The sequence below is a fragment of the Sorex araneus genome, chromosome 1 (assembly GCF_027595985.1).
Source record: "Sorex araneus isolate mSorAra2 chromosome 1, mSorAra2.pri, whole genome shotgun sequence".
Lineage (NCBI taxonomy): Eukaryota > Metazoa > Chordata > Mammalia > Eulipotyphla > Soricidae > Sorex > Sorex araneus.
In genome coordinates this window covers 245,490,953-245,513,079 of record NC_073302.1, presented here as the reverse complement: position 1 = coordinate 245,513,079, position 22,127 = coordinate 245,490,953, and the positions used below count along the sequence as shown (strand labels likewise).

The window sequence follows — 22,127 nt, the reverse complement described above, 5'->3', positions numbered from 1 at the left end:
GAGGAGCAGTGCATTGCGCTATTCCCCACTCCTTTTGTAAGGTGTGTGCAGCTGAAGTAACTTGGCTGCCTTGAGCATTGAAAACTGTTCTTCTCCAAGTTAAGGTTCCTGCTGCCTGGGTTCAGCTCTCACACTATAAACTGCACTTTTGCTGGTCTAGTCAATGCCGTGGTTTTTTAATTTCTGTGGTTATTTCATTTGGTGATATTATATTGGTGCCTAAAATGACCCCCATAGTCGTGCTGAAGTGCTGTCAAGTGTTGCAAGGCACAAACTGATGTGTCTCATGGCGAAAAAGACTTAATTTGGATCAGTTTATCTTGGGCATGAGTTACATTAATTCATTAATGTTACACCTCCAATAGGTGTCCTGAAGTACAAAGACAGATGATATATTTTAATTTCATACTGATTGGTGGCAATGTTGAGCCCCGAGGCTTTCAGGAACGTAACCCTATTATTCTCCTAGAAACAGTAATGTGTGTTGTTGTGCATGTGTTTGTATGTAATTTGTTTGGAACTTTACACCTCCTGAATCTGGGTAACTAACTCCTTGAGCTTGGAGAAGTTTTTGAATAAAAATTCTTCCTCTTTCTCTCTTCTTTTATTTTCTGCAACTTTTATGATATAAATCTTATTCCTCTTAATGTTTTCCATATAGGCTTTATGTTGATGTAATATTTTGTCAATACTTTATGTTTTTCACTGGCTCTTGTAGTTTCCAATACTTTTTCTTTGTGCTCACTGATTCATGTTCAGTTTTATCCGTTCTATGCTTGAGTTCCTCATTTGTATTTTTTTTAGTTCAGCTACTGTGTTTTATAATTTCTGTCTAGACTTTTCCCAATCTCCCAATCTTTGTTTTGTACTTCCCCTGTCTTTGTTGAAGTTCTCTTGCGTTAACACCATTGTTTTAGTGAACATCATAGGACCATTGTTTTGAAGTCTTCAGTTAGCTTGCATGTCTCTGTTGTATTAGTAACCCTTTCCAGGCTACTGTCTTGATACACTGATGTTTGTAAGTTTCTCTGTACAGGTTTTCTACTTCCTCCTCACTCAGTTTTTGGAGAGCACATAATTAAAAGAATCTGTCCATTTCTTCTAGGTTCTCCAGCTTAACAGTATAACTTTGATCATAGTAATTTCTCATAATATTTTGAATTATTGAGGGGCCTGTTGGTAGTTTCTCCCTTTTATCTCTGATCTGATTTATTTGGGTATTTTGGGTTTTTTTCCTTATAAGTTTAGCTAACAGTTTATTTTGTTTGTTCTTTCAAGGAACCAGTTCCTCCATTGACTCTTTGTATTGCTTCCTTGATTTCTATGTTATTGATTTCCACTCTAGCTTTTATAATTTCCTTCTTTCTACTACTTTTTTGATTCATTTGTTGTTCCTTCTCCAGTTGTTTAAATATACATTTATGTTGTAATTCAGGCCAGTATTGCTATGAATTCCCCCTTTATTACAACTTTTGCTGTATCCCTTAGATTCTGATAATTTGTTTTTTCATTCTCAGTAGTCTTAAGCAATATTTTATTTCTTCCTTGATTTCCTCTTTTGATATAGTTGTTATTTAGCAGTATAGCTTCCAAGTATAAGAGGTTTTTCCTCATATTATTTTTATCTCTAGTTCTGCTTTCATTGACCTGAGAGGGAGCTTGGAATTATTTCTATATTTGTAGATTTATGTATATTTGAATTATCCCCTAGTATATGATCTATCCTAGAGAATGGTTCATAAGTATTAGAGAAGGATTTGTATTTGGCTTTTTGAGGTGGAGAGCCCTGTATATGTTCACTAATCCAAATTCTTCTAACTCCTTATTTAAAGCTTTTGTCTCTTTACTGATATTCTGTCTGGTTAATCTGACTAGTGGTGAAAGTGGAGTGTTAAAGTCTCCCACTACTATTGTATTTCTCTCAGTGTGTATTGTATTGTCTGTGAGAAGATGTGTTGTCTGTGAGAAGAAGCTTTATGCACCTTTGGTGCATATTTGTTGGTTGCATATCTGTTAAAAACAGTAGTTCTTGGTCTATTGTTCCCTTAACCAATATTGTTCATTTCTGTCTCTAAACTTTTCTTTAAGGCTGAATGCTATTTGGCCAATTATAAATATGGCTTTCCTAGCTTTTTGTAAATAATCGGCTTGTAGGTTTGTTTTACATTCTTTCACTCTGAGCCTGTATTTTTCCTATTAATTTAGTTGTTTCCTATAAGCAGCAGGTAGATAGATGTACTTTGTGTCCTGATCCATTTAGTCTCTCCCATACCTTTTGATGGGGGAATTTGGTTCACTGACATCAAGAGAGATTATTGATGTCAAGGGCTGTGGTGCCACTTTTCTGTGTAGGGTTTTGTTATTTTTACAATTGGCCACTTGCTTTTAATAGGCAGTGTTTCAGTAATTCTTGCAGGGTTTAGTTATAGCAGCCCATGATTGTCTGAAAATGTCTGTATCTTCTCTCAAATTTAAATGATAGCTTCGCAGGATAGTGAAGACAGTGGACTGTAGGCTGAAAGGTTTTTTCCTTTTTATTCAGTACTTCTAAATTGTCATCCCACTCTTTTATTGATTGTATGGTCATGTAGTTTTATATGAGAGAACTTTTGTGATTCTTACTTCCCTCGTCCTTGAGCTTTCTCTTCTCTTTTTCTGCTTTAAGTAGTATCTCTCTCTCTCTCTCTCTCTCTCTCTCTCTCATTTTTACCATTTTGATTACCATGTGTCCTGGTATTTTTCTTTTTTAGTGTATTTTATTTGGTTCTCTTTGGAATTCTTGAATCTTTACAGAAGCCCCCCTTCATAGGCTAGAGAAATTCTGAGTTCTTTCTTTCACCCGTTCTTCATCCTCTTTCTCTTTCTCCTTTACTTCTGATACTTCTAAAATTCAGAGATAACTCCTTTTGCTGTTATCCAGTATCTTACTTGCTTTTATTTCCTCTTTTCTTTGCCACTTTATTATGGTTCTGACCTGTATTTTATCCTAAGTTTGCTGATATGGTTCTTTTCATGCAAAATTCCTTTCCTGTGGCTTTCTATTACATCCTTTAGCTCCTTCAATTCCATTTGTATGAATTCTTTCATACTCTGCATCAATTATTCTTTGGTTTAATTGAATTTCTTTTCCAGTGATTTCTTAATTTCCATTGTCATTACATGGGGTGCTGATTTGAGGTCCCCCTTGAACAGGCATGGAAATTTTGATGAATCTGAAAACTTGCCTGGACTTCTGTTCCTGTCTGTCATTTTCCTATTGTTATTAGAGTTTTGTGGGCACTGATGGGAGATTTAGATTCCTGGTTATATAAGCACTGATCTGATTTGTTATTTAATACTGAGGAGCTATTGTTTACGATCTGTTATTTTATATTCACTACCCTGTGAGGGTATTTCAGTGGGACAGGCAGGTGTAGGTCTAATTTCCTCCATTTAGGTACCAGGCTTTTATGAGGGTATTCGGGCACTGAGTTAAGACCCTGTGCTTTCTGAGAAGCCCTTAGAGTATATGGATGGGGTAGAGCAGTAGAGCAGAAGAAAACAGGGTCCCAGATCCCCTTGGTACATGGGATTGGATTTAGTGTTGGGATCAGCTGGTGCAGGTCCCTATGGTAGAGTTGCAGGCAGACACTGATGCAAAGAAGGTGTCTGAAGTGGTTTGCCTAGGAGCACTCTCCCCTGGATCCTTTTTAAAAAAATTATTCCCCACCCCGTTCTTCCTTTGTTTTAATATTATTGCAGTGGACAGTGTCGGTGCACACTTAGTTATAGAGCATCAGAGATAACAAGCTCATGTCGTGCTACTGACAATCTTAAATGGCAGTGCCACCAGAATCATACTCAGCATGTGGGATCAAACGCACAACCTCATGCCTACATAGAGGCATTATCCCATTGAGCCCTAGTGTTCTCCCCATCCCCACCCCCCACAAGAAACCATACAATCAAGAAGAGAGTGTTGAAAATTGAAGGCTTAAAATATTAAAAGTTTTGATTGAAACAAAGCCTGCTAAACTAGTATCTATATCCAGTGAAATTATCCTTCAAAAGTGTAGGAGTAATAGAGACTTTGCAAAAATAACAGTTGGAAATTTCTTGCCAATAGATCTGCCTTGGAAGAACTGCATAAAAGAAGGCTTTAAAATGCTACCAGAAGGATAATGATACAAATCAGAAGCTATTCTAAAGAAAATTTCATAGAAAGAATAAGTGAAATAAAGTAAAATTTTGTTTTTCTTTCTCTTATTTGACTTAAATGGTAACTGCTTAGGAGCCAGAAAAATAATGCAGAAGTTCAACTATTGCATTCAACAATGGTTTGAATTCTGGCACCATTCAGTACACCTCTAGATATGATCATGGAGCACAGAGCCAGGTGTGGTCATTGAGCACCACTGGATGTCCCCCCACCCCACCGCCCCAACCCTGTAAAGAATACTGCTATTCTAGCAAAAAAAAATCAACAATATATTGTGCTATAGTATATGTATAAATGAAATAAATGACCTCAGTGCCCTAGAGAAGAGAAGGAAGTACTAAAAATGTTTTTTTAATACCTGAAATATAGCTATAGAGATAGGTAGTAAGGTGTTAAGGTACTTGTCTTTCATCCCAGCAAACAGGTTTAAACTTCTGGCACCTCATATGGTCCCCTGGACACTGCCAGGGGTTATTCCTGAGCACAGACTTTGGAATAGTCCCTGAACTCTGCTGGGTTGGCCCTAAAATCCCACCCCCCATATCAAAATAAAGTTAAAAAAAATAAAATAACCATTAAGCTGTGTGGTGTTATTAGAAATGTATAGTTTCATTTGACTTGTATTTATTGTAGGTGGATGTTGCAAAATCTATGGCAATCACGTAAACTTTTTTTTTTCAAACACTCTTTAAAAGAAGTATAATTGAGATACTGAAAGAGGAGAGAAAGTAGGGCACTAAAGGAGAGAAAGTGGATTATGAAAGGCTCCATAAAAACCATTAAAAAGGTATATAGAGAAGGAAAGATTTAGAAATCTGCAATTAAAACTGCAAGTGTGGCAGATATTTAATTCATGACATCGATAATTCATCAAAATATGATTGGTCTAAATACACAAGTGAAAAGAAACATGGTCAAAGTAAAGTAAAAGGAAATTTGGGCTGAAGATGTGGCTCAGTGGCAAGGCACATACCTTGCATGATGAGACCTGGGTTCAATCACCAGTGTCTCACACACACAAAAGTAAGGTAAAAACGTTTTTGTGCAATTTTTAAGATTGCACAATATATTGCCACAAGAAAGGGATTGGGGAATGGCTCAGAAGCAAAACATTCTTGCCTTTCAAACTTGAGACCACACGTTTAATCCCTTATGCTGCTACAAGCACCAGGTGGGTAAATGCTGTTTCTGACCCATGGTGCTGCAACAGAATATGCCATTTCCAACACACCACAACCAGGTGGTGTGCAAGTTTCACAACTTTACATTTGGGACCATACCCAGGAGTTTTCAGGTTCCACTCCTGGTAGAATTTGGAGAACCATATACGATGGGGGATAAAATCTGGTTCTCAATGTAATCCCCTGCCAACACTATAGAATGTGTAAGCACCACGACCAGGAGTGTGATCCCTGAAAAGCACATGTGTAAGCACCACATGTGTCCTTTCTGAGCATCAAAACCAAAAAGAACATGAGCACTGGAACTAAATGGGTGCGAACCCCAGTGAGGCATGTGGAAGTAACATAACTAAAAAAGTGTGCAACCTTAGACAAGCACCACAGTTGATTGCTTAAGCACCAAAACCTGAGGTGTCACTCCTATGAGAACCACAGCCAAATGTGTAGACACTACAACCAAGCACAAGTGCAATATCTTGTCATTGCAAAAGCCACAACAAAAGAATCAAAGGAAGGGAAAAATGAATTTACTTTAAATATGAAAGTCTTTCTTTTGTCTTTCATTTTTCTCTTTCTTTAATCAAAAGAAAGACAAAAACAAACAATAAATATGAAAACATATTAAAAGTAAAGGGACAAGAATATGATAAAACACTAATAAAAAGGAAAACTGGTGGAGCTCACTTCTTGCATGTGGGAGAACCAGATTTTATCCCCCATTGTATATGGTTCTCCAAATTCTAAAATTCTACCAGGAGTGAAACCTGAGAACTCCTGGGTATGGCCCCAAATGTAAAAAAATGTAAAGAGAAGAAGGAAAGCTATAATAGATTTATTAATTTCAGTTGGTAAAGTTCAGAGCAAAAATATTTGTGGTTGAACTTAATGATAAAGAAGTATTTTCTCTAAAAACACATTTTATGCATTAAACTTACATGTACATAAAAGTGTTAAGATATGAGACAAAAGTATCTAGAATAGTATAAGAAGATATAGAGAAATCCATTACTACAGTTGAAAAGTTTCAGTAATTAAAAGGTCTAGCAGATAGAAAAATCAACCAGCTTATAGTTAAACAAAATAGCATTATCAATCAACTGGACTCAATAGACATAGAATGCTTCATCACAACAGCTGGACTTGTTTTGAACGCCTCTTTGCAAGCTCTGTCTAAATCAATCTACTGTCTTATTAGAGTGTAGAGGTACTCATCATTCACTGAATTCAACAATAACAAAAATATCTTTCATAATTCCTTTTTTCTAGGAAAGTGAAAACCTATTTGATGTAAAGAAGTATCTAGGAAGGTGGACAGTGCATTTTCTGGACCCAAAAAGAGAAGAATACCTATTGTTCTTACCTACAAGAACTTGTAGGAACTTGGGAGGGACTAGGATCAAAATGTTAGGTTCCAAAGAAAAATGGATTTATGACTGTTGGATATTAACCTTAAGTGTTTCAGGATTCCTCAGTGTATTGCCCCTTTTCCTCTTCCCAGAGAAGCTTACAGTGCTCTTATGAGCACCCCTAATATCCTGAGTTTATCTTTAACTTTTTATTTGTGATTTACCTCTCATTATCACACTCCCCAAGTCAGTCTTGGTTACTTATAAGTCAAAAATTCTGTTGATTTTGGACTTTGTATTTGTAGTGAATTACTTGCTTTTTCTATTTCCCCCTATAGCCTTTTCATATTTTAGTATAGAACAATGTTCTTTGCTTAAACACAGAAAGACCATTAATGCTATGCTCCTAATATTGGGAGTTTATTGACTCTGAAACATATCTACTCCTGGGCATCCATTGTAATTAGGTTTCAGTTGCTGTTGTTTATAACTCCCCCAAAGGGACTTGGATAGACCTGGGGCGAGTGGCTACTCTGGCATCAAAATAGGACTATCTAGAAAGCATAAAAGTAGAATATTGATGCAAGACATTATGACTTGAGAGATAGAACCCTCATGGGGAAGGAAGAGTTAAATTAGCCTGAGGACCTAGTCTGGGATTTATGGTAGAAGCCCATCAGCCTTGCCCTCAAAGCCCAGAGAATTAAGTTTTGGAATTCATATCACTTACTATGTTTATCCAAATAACGCCAACTATTTATAAGAAGTAAACTTAATTGTTTAATATTTACTAGTAGTAGGAAAATAGAAAAGCAATGTAGATGCCCCTGGAAGACAGTGTCTTCTTGAGTTAATCCCCCCAAGAGAGCTGTCTCTGCCAAATGTTTTACTTCTGTAAATGATCAATTACACCTACATGCAGTCCTATACCTTGACCCCACTCAGATGTTCTATAAGTATGCTAATGACTCTGCATCAAATGGGCCATTTTGACCATCAGCCTCTGGTCCCCCATCTCTTTGTTCCTTTGCTGGGAAGACCTGGGGAAGTGATTCTCAGTTACCAAAAGCACAAGTCACGCACCCATATTTTGAACTCACAGATGACATCTAAGGAAAAAAAAAGTAAACGTCTTTGTGCAAAGAAGTTTCAAATGAGGAAGCAAAAATTATTAATGTTAAATAGTAAAACATTACAATATTTATTTGCATCCATATTGCTTTAGGTTTTTACTCAAAAATCTTTTTCCCTCATCAGTTCTATTTCTCCTAATTCCCTACCTTTTAAAAGCGCTATTACTTTTCATTTCTTCGTTTGCTTACTTATTTATTTTAGCTTTTTGGGTCACACCCGGCGATACTCAGTGGTTACTCCTGGCTCTGCATTCAGGAATTCCTTCTGGTGGTGTTCGTGGGACCATACGGGATGCTGAGAATTGAACCCGGGTCTGTCTCGTGCAAGGCAAATGTCCTACCCACTACGCTATCGCTCTAGCCCCTCCATTTGCTTGTTTAAATGTTATTTAAATCACGTAGTTAAACTCTTCATAGCTAAGGAAGTGTATACAATATCGTTTTTATTTATCTGAGGGTGGGGAGTGTTTGGGGTCACATCCAGACATGTTTGGGATTACTCCTGTTCCATGATCAAGGATCATGATGCTTGAGAAACCGTAGGTGATGCCAGGAATGGAATTGGAATGGCCACATGCAAGGCAAACATGTGAGCTCCTATACTATCTGGTCCCACAAAAAAAAAATTTAAAGGTAAGAAACAAGTGAGTAGGTCAGGTAAGTTATTAATACTTTTATAGACATTTATAGTTTTGTCCCTGACATCTTGATAAAAGTAATCTAGTTGTGCTTTTTCCCTTTTATTTAGTTAAGACTGTGGCATTGCCAAAAGAGTTTATTCAAGATACAACTGCTCACTTCGAAAAACAAGCTACAGGTTTTGAAAGTGGTACAATGTTATCCTACATGGGCAGTACAAATCAGCCACAATACCATGTTCATATCCAAAATATCGTATTTAAACATCCTGAGTCAGAAAGAATGGCTAAAACTTCAGCGCCCTCAAAGAGCACTAAGAGTGTCCACTGGAATATTCCAGATACATCTCTTCATCCCATATTTTTTGGAGATATCCCTGAAGATTCAACTCTAAGTTTAAAACTACGTAGCTACAAAAAAGCATCAAGAAGACGAGCATCACCAAAACTGAGACATGATTTGGCAGTTAAAACTCATAAAGACAGTGAGAAGATTTCTGTATATGTCCTCAAGCCTACAAATTTTAGTCCCAAATTTAACATTTCCCCTTTCTATGACTCTGCCCCTGCCTCTATCCCATACAGATACTTGCCAAAGATTATGGCCTTTGGTATTAAACCCCATCTGGTCCCTACAATGGAAGAAATAACACCATGGTCTCGGTATACACAAAGAAGGGGGGCGATCTTCTTAAATATTAATAATTTTGCAGATGCCATTTCCCTACCAAAACCAAAATTACCAAGAATACCTCAAAAGCAGATGTACCTAGGTAAGTGCAATTTAAATGTGGTTTATAATAAATGGAGCCATGTTGAGCAAAGGGGAGAAAATACACACAAACAAATAGGGCTCCCATTGGGGTTTTCAGGATAGGGGGGTATGATCAATTCTTAACCATACATTTATCTTATAGGCTAAACTGCAGATATGAAAGCTCAAACTTTTTAGGTCTTCCAAGCTCAAACCAGACACTTTACTGTAAGATCTGAACTTATTATCATGGCTAATAAAAAGATGAAAAATTAGGTTTAATCAAATTATATTACCTCAAAGCAAATTTTCACAAGCATCCATAAGTTTTCGTCTTTTTTTCCTAGAAACTCTTGTAATGAAAGAGGAAACTGAAGCACATGTCCCCAAATCGTTTAAGTCTTATGTCTCAAAAATATCCAAGTTCATCAACACTAGAGGTAAATGGAAGGTTTACATCAATCTCCTAACTATATAATATTTTATCTCTCTAAAAGAATTTAGTTTGTTCATTTTATGTTTGTTTAACTGAAAATCACAGTTAATTTTCAGTTCTTTAAGTCATTTTTCTGTTTTGTTTTTGTTTTGGGATTGCACCCACAAGTGCTCAGGGGTTACTTTCACTTGAGGATAGAGGATCACTCCTGATAGTGCGGGAGAACCATGGGAGTCTAGCATTGAATCCAGACCTTCTGTATGCAAAGTGTGCATTCACTCCCTTGAGCTATCTCTCCTGCCCTTCTCAAAAATTGTGCTTTTTTTTTTTTAAAAAAAAAAAGCATTGACTATGAATCACACTTTGTAGTGACATCACAATCATAAAAGCTGAGTATTCTTCATTGGGGTGGGGCAGATGCATATGTATTGTCAAGGATTAAAGACTTTTTATGTGCCATTTCCCATTCTAAGTGCTTTGGTCATCTTAATTAGCAGAAGCAAAATAAGTTTTAAGGAAAACAAAATCACCCTAGGCCTCACATTGTTTTTCAGAAATACTTTATATCTGGTGTCATACATACTTCTTCCTTATTCTGTTTTTGCTTTGTTTTGAGTGCCAAGGATCAAACCCAGGGCCCTACATGTGCCAGGTATGCACCCAATCTCAAGGTCATGTTCCTAGTCAAACGTTTTCCTTTATTCTAAAAAAAGGCATACTGGACCTATTTTAAAAATAAAATATGGAATGTTGTGGGTTTTTTGTTCTGGGATGCATTCTTTTCTGTCAGTTAAGCAATAGTACAGAAGTTACTAAGGGGCTGGAGAGATACCTCAAGTTAGAGAATGCATGTGCAAGACAACTGTTTCAATCCCTGGCACCACATGGCCAGATGAGTATGTCGGGTGTTGTCCTGGTGGCCCCTAAGAACACTGGGGATGCCTTTTATACCTTTGGTCTATGCTAGATGTGGTTCCGGTTACACCTGAGCATAGCTGGAAATTACTTCAGGCATGGTTCCAGGGCCCCTTATCATTGCTTGGTATGGAGCCTATAAAATATTACTGATATTAAAATGTGACCAGAAATATAAAATGTGTTTTACAAAATTTCAAAATAATTTACTACTACAGTTATACATGTGGGTGTATAACTAACGTTTTTTGTTGTTGTTTTGGTCATATCTGATGGTGCTCAGGGTTTACTCCTGCCTCTGTCTTCAGGGATCACTTGTCAGTGACAGGGACCATGTGAGGTACCAGGGATTTAAGCCACTTGTCTGTATACAAGGAAAGCAACCTACCTGCTATACTAACTCTTCAGCCTTTTGGATAGACCATTTTTTATAGATGGTGAAAGTTATTATAAAGTAAATTTAGTTACTATCTGGCTAATTTCTGAGCTGTTTGTTGTTTTTTTTCTCCTTTCTTTCTATGGGGTCTTTAAACTGAGAGAAGAGCTAATTAGGTACAGCATTTGAACCATATACCCAGAGGGGAAAGTAAAATGATAATCTAAGGTATATGATGTTCTTGACTAGTTTTATAAAGTGAAAATTTGCTTACATAATTCTTAGTTAAACAAAACCAAATTTTACTTACTGAGATTGGTGGAAATTAAGTTATCCATAGAAATCAATGAGCATATGGTTTTCTTTTTGAATGTAAATTGTTTTGTAATCTTCAACAACAAAGAAACCCAGTTTGTAAAACAGAACCAACTTAAACTTGATGGTTAGAATTATGGGGAAATCTCTTCCAAAGTATGTGAATAACTATTATGTCTATGGTAGTGATGATTAACTTTCACTCCAGGCAACAACACATTTAAATTTCACGTTTTGTCTTGCTTATTTAGGTTTACATGAAATTTCAGGCAAACTAGATGAATCAACATCTTATGCTGTACACGGTGAAGGTTTTAAGATGTTTAAGACTATTGCAGCAACACAATATGAAACAGTACTAGCTATGACCAACTTGGCCATACATAATTGTCGATTATTTAGAAGAAATGCACTTAATCTTAAGGTATGCTAAACTTTTTTTTAACAATTTCTAGTTGTTATTGTTTAGTTTTCCTAGCCAGTAATTTTCTTTACATTAAAGGTTTTTTAATTAATTAGTTTATTTTTAACTTTTTAATTGAAATCTCCATGAATTACAGAGTTACAAAGTTACTTGTGATTGAGTTTCAGGTGTACAATGTTCCAACACCAATCCCTTCACTAGTAGCCACTTCCCTCTACCAATGTCCCCAATTTTCCTCCTTGCCCTCTGGCCTCAAGGCTCTATTCTTTTTACTTTTTCCCATCCCCCCCTTTTAGGCACTGTGATTTACTCTACTATTAATATCATACATGTTACTCTACCTCTTTTCAGCAACTAGTCCTGGTCCAAAGTAATCACTTCCCTCTGTCATTGTCATAGTGGCCTCTTTTCACACCTATCCCTCCCCCTTGCCCTGCTCCAGGGGCAAGCTTCTTACTAAGGACCAGTTCTCCTGCTCCCTGATTCCATTGCCTTCCAGGCATTAGCTATTCCCCTAACTAATTTCTTTATATCCTGCAGATGAGTGAGATCATTCTGTGTCTGTCCCTTTCCCTCTGACTCATTTCACTCAGTAGGATACTCTCTAGGTCCATCCATATATCAGCAAATTTCATGACTTTATCTTTTCTTACAGCTAAGTAAGATTCTACTGTGATATATATCATAGCTTCTCTATCCAGTCACCTATTCTTGGGCACTTTGGTTGTTCTATTTTGGCCATTGTGAATTCTGCTGCAAATGGACATAGGAGTGTAGATGTCTTTGCATTGAGTGGAATTGTTGGGCCACATGGAAATTCAATTCTTTGATTTTTGAGGAATGTCCATCTTGTCTTCCAAAAAGGCTGGGTCAGTTAACATTTCCAACATTTCTGGCAGCAGTGAATGAGGGTCCCTTTTTTTTTCCACATCCACACTAACACTGTTGCTGTTCTCTGTGATGAGTGCTGGTCTCTGTGGTGGAGGTGATATCTCATTGTCCTGATATGCATTTTCTGATGGCAACTTATCACTGTATCACCGTATCACTGTCATCCCATTATTCATCAATTTGCTTGAGTAGGCGCCAGTAATGTCTTCATTTGTCCCTGTCACATGCTAGTGTAGTTCGATGCATCCTCTTGCTCCAGAAACATGAAGAGCATGTTGTTGTTACTGTTTTTGGCATATCAAATACATCATGGGTAGCTTGCCGTACTGAGCATTTTTATACGTCTTTTGACCATATTAATTTCTTATTTGAGAAAGTTTCTCTTCCTCTCTTCTCCCCATTTTTGATGGGATTGAATTTTCCCCCCCCTATAAAACTCTAAAAATGCTTTATACATCTTGGATATAAATCCCTTATCAGATGAGTGGTGGACAACTATCTCTCCCAGTCTATGGGCTGTCTTTGAATTCTGGTCATTGTTTCCTTTGAGGTGCAGAAATTTCTTTATTTAATGTAGTCTAACAGAAAAGTCTGTTGCAACAGAGATTTCCCAGGAATACTAAGTGTCACTAAACCTCTCTATTCTTGTTTGTCTTCTTTCTACCAGCTGAGCATTTTTTCAAATGCTTAGATTCAATGTTTTTAGAGTGGTCTTCAAAATATCTGTTATAATATGGAAAACAGCATTCAGTTATCTATGAAACAAAGTATATTTTTTGAAATGCAGGAATATGTGGGGGTGAAAAAGAGGGGAAAATACATTCAAGAAAGAACATAGGCAGCAAAGAAGCATCAAGACAAGCAAGCAAGAGCATGTTCAAGGGGGAACACAGGATTGATGCGCAAGCTCAGATTTTGTGTTTTTAAATTATTGACAGTATTTTTAATTTTTTATGCAAAATTTAGTAATAAGCTATTTTTATGCTGAACTCAAATATAGCGTAAATAATAATAATCATTCATTTAATTTCCAGTATGTACAAGCAAATGTTCCTTTTAAGACAGAAATCTGTGAAGAAGATATTAAAAATTTCCCATCTTCAAATAAGATCACCTTAGCCTAAGGAAAGAAAGTTGTCCATGACTATCCAAGAAAGCAAGTGGCAGAATACCCAGGGCACCTTGGCCTAAAAAACTTTATTTTTTATTTTAGCACAGCGGGCAGGGCGTTTGCTTGGCACACAGATGACCTGGATTCGATTCCTCCGTCCCTCTCAGAGAGCCCAGCAAGCTACTGAGAGTATCCTGCCCTCGAGGCAGAGCCTGGCAAGCTACCATGGTGTAGTCTATATGCCAAAAAAACAATAGCAAGTCTCACAATGGAGATGTTACTGGTGCCCGCTTGAGCAAATCGATGAACAATGGGATGACAGTGCTACAGACAGTGCTGTTTAAATAAGTTAAAATTTACAGAAATGGTTCAAAATTAAAAAATAATTTAAGGAGAGTTTCTTTGGTAAATTAAGGACATTAAAAGTTACCATCTTTACTAGGGAATTTAAAAAGTCACGTGTACAACCAGGGCGGGCTGGAGCGACAGCACAGCGGTTGGGCTTTCGCCTTTCACACAACCAACCCGTGTTTGATTCCTCCGGCCCTCTCGGAGAGCCCGGCAAGTTACCGAGAGTATGGAGCCCGCACGGCAGAGCCTGGCAAGCTACCCGTGAGTATTGGATATGCCAGAAACAGTAACAATAGGTCTCTCAATGAGAGACGTTACTGGTGCCCGCTTGAACAAATCGATGAGCAACAGGATGACAGTGACAGTGACAGTGACAACCAGGGCAGGATGTACAATCTCCAGAAAATACTGGAGAAACCCTGAGACTTTCCGTCTGGCCAGTTCCCAGATGCAGCACAAGCAGTACATGTAGGCTAAGGGAGAGTTTTTTGTGGACTAGGTAAGCAGTGAATAGGTGCCACTGCAGAGAACCTGATTAAAATGACTAAAAGAGGCATTGCAATCTCCCTTCCTCCCCTCTTCTTCTTTCCTCTCACTTTTAAGCCATCCTCTAGTGTTCCAGGAAATATCTGTCGAAACAGTAAACAGAAGCTGAAGGGAAGCAGATTTCAAAGATAACACAAGAAAAGGAAATGAACTTAACAAAATAATTTAGAAAAATCAGTAAACAAACAGTTACTGTTTACACAAGTAACAGAATTTCTAGCTAAAGCAGTTATAAAAAGAAAAAAAAATGTTATCAGAAAGAAAAGAATGGGGTGAGTGTGCATCAGCAGCCTGATAGTGCCTTTAGGCTTCCTGATACCCCAAAATTGCCTCTGTGCCTTTGCCTGGACCCCAACAACTTGGGGCCAAGTTTACCAAGAAATTAAATGGCCAAAAGTCAGGTATGTGTGAATCACACCCACAAACCACCTCCTGCTCAGCTATACAAGCTCATTTATTGGCCTTCTTTCTTTTTTTTTTAATTTTTATTAGTGAATCACCGTGAGGTACAGTTACAAACTTATGAACTTTCATGTTTGCATTTCATTTACATCCCTCCACCAGTGCCCATTTTCCTCCACCAATGTTCCCAGTATCCCTCCACCACCCCCACCACCCCACCCTGCCTCTGCAGCAGGGCATTCCCTTTTGTTCTCTCTCCTGTTGGATGTTGTAGTTTGCAACAGAGGTATTGAGTGGCCATCATGTTCGGTCTGTAGTATTGGCCTTATTTCTGAGACTCATAAATCTTGAAAGAGATCAAAAGCTGCAGTCAGGGCCGCAGCACAGCACTCTATAGGCGAGCAGGTGCGCCCTGCAGAACATATGCCAATAGTTTATCTCTCTGGAGAAGATGGAAACAAGGGCCATGATCTAGGGACACACAATAGAATCTCGAACCGCGCAGCTCGCTGCAGAGATGCCTCTGGACTTTAAGCCAGGCCAACTTCACCAGGGTGCCTCAGACGGGGGCAGGCGTTGTCCCTCCACCAGCCCCCTTAAAACCCTGGCGGCCACCAACTTCCAGAACTCAATGAGAAGTGCAGGTATGTGGGTTCATTGATGACAAAATCCAGGCCTCAAAAGACAGGAGATGGGCCATTTCCTCTCATCCCTGCCCCTTCCCCATGGAACCCTGGAGGTCATGCCCACAAACTGCCTCCGGCTAAACTTAAGCTCCTTAAGTGATCCAGAGACATACAAAAGAATCTCTGAACCTAGGAGCTTGCTGAAAAGATCTCTCCAGACCCTAATTATCTAAAATTTTAGAACTCCAGGAGCATGCAGCCCCCTTGCTCCATGCATCTTATGCTATACAAAAGAGAGTATGGGGGAGATTGTCTGCAATAGAGGCAGGGGAGAGGTGGAATTCGGGGGGATACTGGGGATCTTAGTGGAGGAAGATGTGCACTGGTGGAGGGTTGAGTGTTCAGTCATTGTATGACTGAAACTCAGGAAATCTTCATAACTGTATCGCACAGTGCTTAAAAAAATAATAACAAAAATAGAGAGAAAAGGAAAAATTAAATTCTTTATGCAGATGGCTTAATCTTATAGAAAAGTTGAAAAAAACCCACAAGAAAGTTGCTAGAGATAACCAAAAAAATTCAGCAAAGTTTCAGGGAATGAGACCAACATACATAAATCAGTTTGTTTGTGTATACAAGAAAAGCAATTGGAAAGCAAATTATGAAGACAATTGCATTTCCAATAGCATCTCACAGAGGAAACATGGATAAAATATACCAACAGATGGTTCGCTGAAACAGTGATACAGATGATCATTAGAGATATGACAGAACGCTAAAACTCATGATGCTAAAACAATGCAATTCTAAAAATCATAGGGATGCATTTTTGACCTTAACAAATTGGGTCAAGTTTGGCAGTATAGCTTCTTGGTGAGGTTGCAACACCATTGGGAGGAGGCCCACACTCCTAAGAAGAGAATTTAAGATGGCATTTATTTATGCTCTTCCCATTGACCTAGCCATCCCTCTTTTTGCTGGAAAAATATAAAATAGTATACATAGATCATTTGCTGCAGCAAAAAATAAAAGACTAAAAGGACCCAAATGCTCATCCACAGAGAACCGATTAAATAGATTATGTTGTTACACAATCTATTATGCAATAGATAATAGATTATGTGAGAAAGAAATACATAAAGGGAGTGTGTGAGAGAGTGAGAGAGAGCGAGAGAGAGAGAGCTACTGCTTTTAAATATTCTTTACAAAAGAGTGATATATTTAAAAGACATGGCACAACAGGTAGGGTGTTTGCCTTGCATGCGGCCGACCCAGGTTCGGTTCCTCTGTCCCTGTTGGAGAGCCTGGCAAGCTACCAAGAGTATCCCGCCCTCATGGCAGAGCCTGGCAAGCTACCTGTGGCGTATTCGATATGCCAAAAACAGTAACAATAAGTCTCACAATGAGACGTTACTGGTGCCCGCTCGAGCAAATCGGTGAACAACAGGCGCATCATAAGGCATATGGTAGGTGATATTTGTTCTAAAATAAGAAGCAGGAAATACAACAAGAGAATAAATGGTAAAAGTAGACAATTTTCTTTTTAAAAAGTGTATAGAGACGGAGAAGAAATAGTGTGGACAGAACAGATATAACTAAAACTAAACTTTGAGCAATCTTCATTTTAAGTTCTGACTTTTTAACTATATGAACAAAATTTTGAGGCCTCCTAAGCTGTGCCCAGTTGGTGCTATTCAGCATGGTTGTGTGACTGGATAGTTCCCTGCTCAGACTAGAGCTTTGGAGGCCCAGAGGTACTTAGGAACACAGAGCCACACCCAGCAGTGCTGGAAGGGGTGGGGAGATAATAGTACTAGAAAGACATGTGCTCCACCCCTTTGAGCTATCGTCCTTGCCTCTATATAAAGTTTTTTTAAAAATATTTTTTATTTAATCACTGTGAGATCCTTACAAAGCTGTTCATGATTAGATTTCAGTCATATAGTATTCAACGCCTATCCCTCCACCAATGCACATTTCCCAGGACCAGTGTCCCTAGGTTCCTTTCCATCACCCCCCATCCCCTCCCAGCCTGCCTCTATGGCAGGCATTTTCCTTCTGTCTCTGTCTCTGTTCTGTCTCTCTCTCTCTCTCTCTCTCTCTCTCTCTCTCTCTCTCTCTCTCTCTCTCTCTCTCTCTCTTTGGGCATTGTGGTTTGCAATATTGATACTGAAAGGTTATCAAGAATATCCCTTTACCTACTCTTAACCCTCAGATCTTGTCCAGCATGATTATTCCCAGCTATTATTGTCATACTGATCTCTATCTTACCTACCCTCTGCCACACACACACTTGTGGTTGATCCAAATCACTGACCAGTCCTCCTAGCCCCTGTTTTCCCTAGCCCTGGATATTAGTCTTCTACTAAACAATTTTTTAATCTATATAAAATTTTAACAATAAAGCTGAGGGGGCTTGGTGGCTCAGCAGTAGAACCTTGAAACTGTGAGAGCAATGAAGCCATGACCTGAATCCTTCGTGAAGACTCACCAGCCTTTAGTGCAGTTCGAGCAGGTCTGATGTTTGGAATATCCAGAGCTATGACAGAATATGTGCTTTGGATAAGCACTGCAACAAGTATGTGACCCATAATCAAGTGTGTACAATTGCCAGTTCTTGCAGAAACAGCAATAAAAGGAAAGGAAGAGTAAAAACAAATAATAAAAATGAATAAAATAAAAATAATTTTAAATAAAAATAAAGGAAAATGAAAACAAATCACTTCCTAAAATTAGTGTTTATATTGATACATATATGAAGTCAATGAAGTTCCCATAATAAGTGTAGCAAAATAACCAAATAAATGAGAATTTTGTTGTTATTATTGTTGGGGGACATGAAGGGGTCACATCTAGTCATGCTCAGGGGTTACTCCTGGCTCTGCACTCAGGAATTACTTCTAACCATGCTGGGGAACTATATGGGATCCCCGTGATCAAACCTGGATCAGTCACATGCAAGGCAAACACCTTACCTGCTGTACTATGGCTCTGCCCTCCAAGAATAATGATTATTATTACTATTTTATATACAAGGGTCACACCTGAGTGGTATTCGGGGCTTATCATGGCCACACCTAGTAGTTGTTGTAAGAACAGTATGTGGTACTAGGGATAAAATTCAGGGCTTCACACATGCTAAGCATTTGTTCTACTACTTGAATTATCTCGCTGATCCCAAGAATTATCTCAAGTTACTATCAAATATAGCATTTCAGTGTGCTTTATTAAGTAAAGAACAAATGGGAAAATTAAAATATTAATAGTGTCAACTTCTAATTGTAAGACTTCTATTGTTATTTGACAATATTAACTTTTAATATTAATAGTTATTGCAGGGTACATTACAAACACAGCAGCAAACAATCAGTGAAGCTTCAGTGTTAGAATACAGCAGCTAAGGCACTTGGCCTTGCTCACGGTCAACCCAGATTCAATCCCCAGCACCACATAAGGTTCATCAAGCACCCCCAGGTGTGATTCCTGAGCACAGAACCAAGAATAAGGCTTGATCACTTCTGGATACAGACCAAAACCAAAATAAATAAACTCAGTTAATAAAAAAATCAAATTTTATCTAAACTTTATAAAATTTTTTATCTAAACTATCATACAAATATGGGGGCAGAATATAATAAAATCAGAACATTCAAGAGCAAATGAACAATGGAAGAAGAAAGAAGTTGAGGTAGAACAAATATCTAGAGATAATGGCTAAGACTTTTATAACATTGGTCCAGAAAACTCAAAAGTTTGCATTGGCTCAAGTTTTGCACATGGAAGCTCCAGGAGTGGCCTCAGAGCACCACAGGGTGTGCCCCCAAATGACTACTGATTTTATTAGATAGATATCACTGTATCACTGTATCAATGTCATCCCATTTGTCGATTTACTCGAGGGGGCACCAGTAATGTCTCTATCACACTCAGCTCTGAGATTTTATTTTATTTTATTTTATTTTAATTTATTTATTTTTAATTAGTGAATCACCGTGAGGGTACAGTTACAGATTTATAAATTTTTGTGCTCGAAGAACGCAGCAATCTCCCCCACGCCCACGCTTTGGGGTCTGGAGACCCCAGGCCCCTCTCGAGCCTCTCACTGTCCCTGCGCAGGCAGCCCTCACTTTCCCTCCCCACCAGGGCTTTAGGGGCGTGGCCACACGTCAGGGGCATGGCCTCAAAAAGGGGCGTGGCCTCCTTCTGGAGAGGCAGCCGCTTACGCGGCCGAAGATATTTTTCCCACTCATTGCATTGTGCTTTGGCCATAATTGATAGAATCTATTCCTCTGAAGATTACCCTGGTCATCTTAGTCACTATACATTGACAGTCAACTGACCTAGCCTATCCTAACTTTACAAAAACTGTCAGTGAACACATCAAGCTGCACATAAAGTCCTTTATAAAAAGATCATAGCCCCACGCTTTCTCTTGAGAGTCCTCTCTAGCTAAGGAGAGCGCCTAACAGTAAAACCCAAAACAACATGAAAAAACAGCAAAAATCCCCACCACCAGCAGATTTGGAAGGGAGGGTCTCAGCAAACCCAGCAATGACTCCCCAGAAATACAGTCTCCTCTCTGATAAAGAATTCAGAGAGGAATTCGTGAAGATGGTTGAAGAACTTAAAGCAACTATGGAGCGAACATCCAATAAATTAAGGGAGGATATGGATGCAGTATTGGAACAATCCACCAAGATAATCCAGGAAGAGATGAGAGCAGAAATTTCAAAGCTACGAACAGAAGTGACACAATTAAAAGAATCGGTAGATAAAATAAAAAACTCAGTAGGAGCCCTTAACAGTAGAATAACTACTGCTGAAGAAAGAATCAGTGATCTTGAAGATGAGCTGCAGAAAGCATATAGGCAACAACAAATAATGGCAAAAGACCTCAAAATGGCTCTAGAGCTAATTAGAGTCCTAGGGGATGACCTCAAGAGAAACAACATAAAAATCATTGGAGTACCAGAACCACAGGGGACCAATCCTAACGAAAAAAACACAATTAAAGACATCATTGCTAAGAAATTCCCAGAGCTAGAAAATATGGACATCCAGATCCAAGGAGTCCGAAGGGTACCAGCTAAAAGGGACCCAAATAAAAAATCCCCAAGGCATATCATAGTCAGAATGATGGATGCTATGGATAGAGACACAATACTGCAAGCAGCAAGATCAAAGAAGGAGATAATATACAAAGAAGCACCCCTTAGATTCACAGCAGACCTATCAGAAGAAACCTTCCAAGCCCAAAGACAATGGTGGGATATAGTGAAAAAACTCAATGAAATGAATGCCTCACCAAGTATAAATTTTTGTGCTCATGTTTCCCCCATACAAAGTTCGAGAACCCATCCCTTCACCAGTGCCCATTCTCCACCACCAGTAAACACAGCATCCCTCCCACCCTTCCCAATCCCATCTCCCCCCACCCCACCCTGCCACTGTGGCAGGGGATTACCTTTTGTTCTCTCTCTCTAATTAGGTGTTGTGGCTTGCAATAAAAGTGTTGAGTGGCCATTGTGTTCAGTCTCTAGTTTACATTCGGCACACATCACCCTTCCCCTGCATGGCCTCCGACCACATTTTACTTGGTGTTCCCTTCTCTGAGTTGCCCTCTCCCCAGAATGTGAGGCCAGCCTCCAAGCCACGGAGTCAACCTCCTGGTACTTATTTCTACTATTCTTGGGTGTTAGTCTCCTACTCTGTATTCTATATTCCCACAGATGAGTGCAATTTTTCTGTCTGTCTCTCTTTTTCTGACTCATTTCACTTAGCATGATACTTTCCATGCCGATCCACTTATATGCAAACTTCATGACCTCATTTTTTTCTAACAGCTGCATAGTATTCCATTGTATAGATGTACCAAAGTTTCTTCAACCAGTCATCTGTTCTAGGGCACTCGGGTTTTTTCCAGATTCTGGCTATTGTAAACAGTGTTGCGATGAACATATAAGTGCAGATGTCATTTTGACTATACTTTTTTGCTTCTCTGGGATATATTCCCAGCAGTGGTATTTCTGGGTCAAATGGGAGCTCAATTTCTAATTTTTTGAGAATCGTCCATATTGTTTTCCAAAAGGGCTGAACTAGTCGGCATACACACCAGCAGTGTAGAAGGGTCCCTTTCTCCCCACATCCTCTCCAACAGCGGTTGCTTTTGTTCTTTTGGATGTGTGCTAGTCTATGTGGTGTGAGGTGGTATCTCATGGTTGTTTTGATCTGCATCTCCCTGATGATTAGTGATGTAGAGCACTTTTTCATGTGCCTTTTGGCCATTCGTATCTCTTCCTTGGTAAAGTTTCTGTTCATTTCTTCGCCCCATTTTCTGATAGGGTTGGATGTTTTCTTCTTGTAGAGTTCAAATAGTGCTTTATATACCGTTGATATCAAACCCTTATCTGATGGGTATTGTGTAAATATCCTTTCCCATTCTGCAGATTGTCTTTGTATCCTGGTCACTGTATCTTTTGCGGTG

The 22,127-nt window shown here is 38.7% G+C and overlaps 1 protein-coding gene across 1 annotated transcript in view; it reads left to right on the top strand.

Moving 5' to 3' along the window:
• LRRC63 (leucine rich repeat containing 63) overlaps positions 1–22,127 on the top strand; it is a 58,946-nt gene that overhangs the window by 15,295 nt on the left and 21,524 nt on the right. The window contains exons 4-6 of the mRNA XM_004604661.3: positions 8,607–9,269; positions 9,598–9,690; positions 11,544–11,716. Coding sequence (XP_004604718.3) covers positions 8,607–9,269; positions 9,598–9,690; positions 11,544–11,716 — 929 coding nt within the window. The remainder of the gene's footprint in view (positions 1–8,606; positions 9,270–9,597; positions 9,691–11,543; positions 11,717–22,127) is intronic.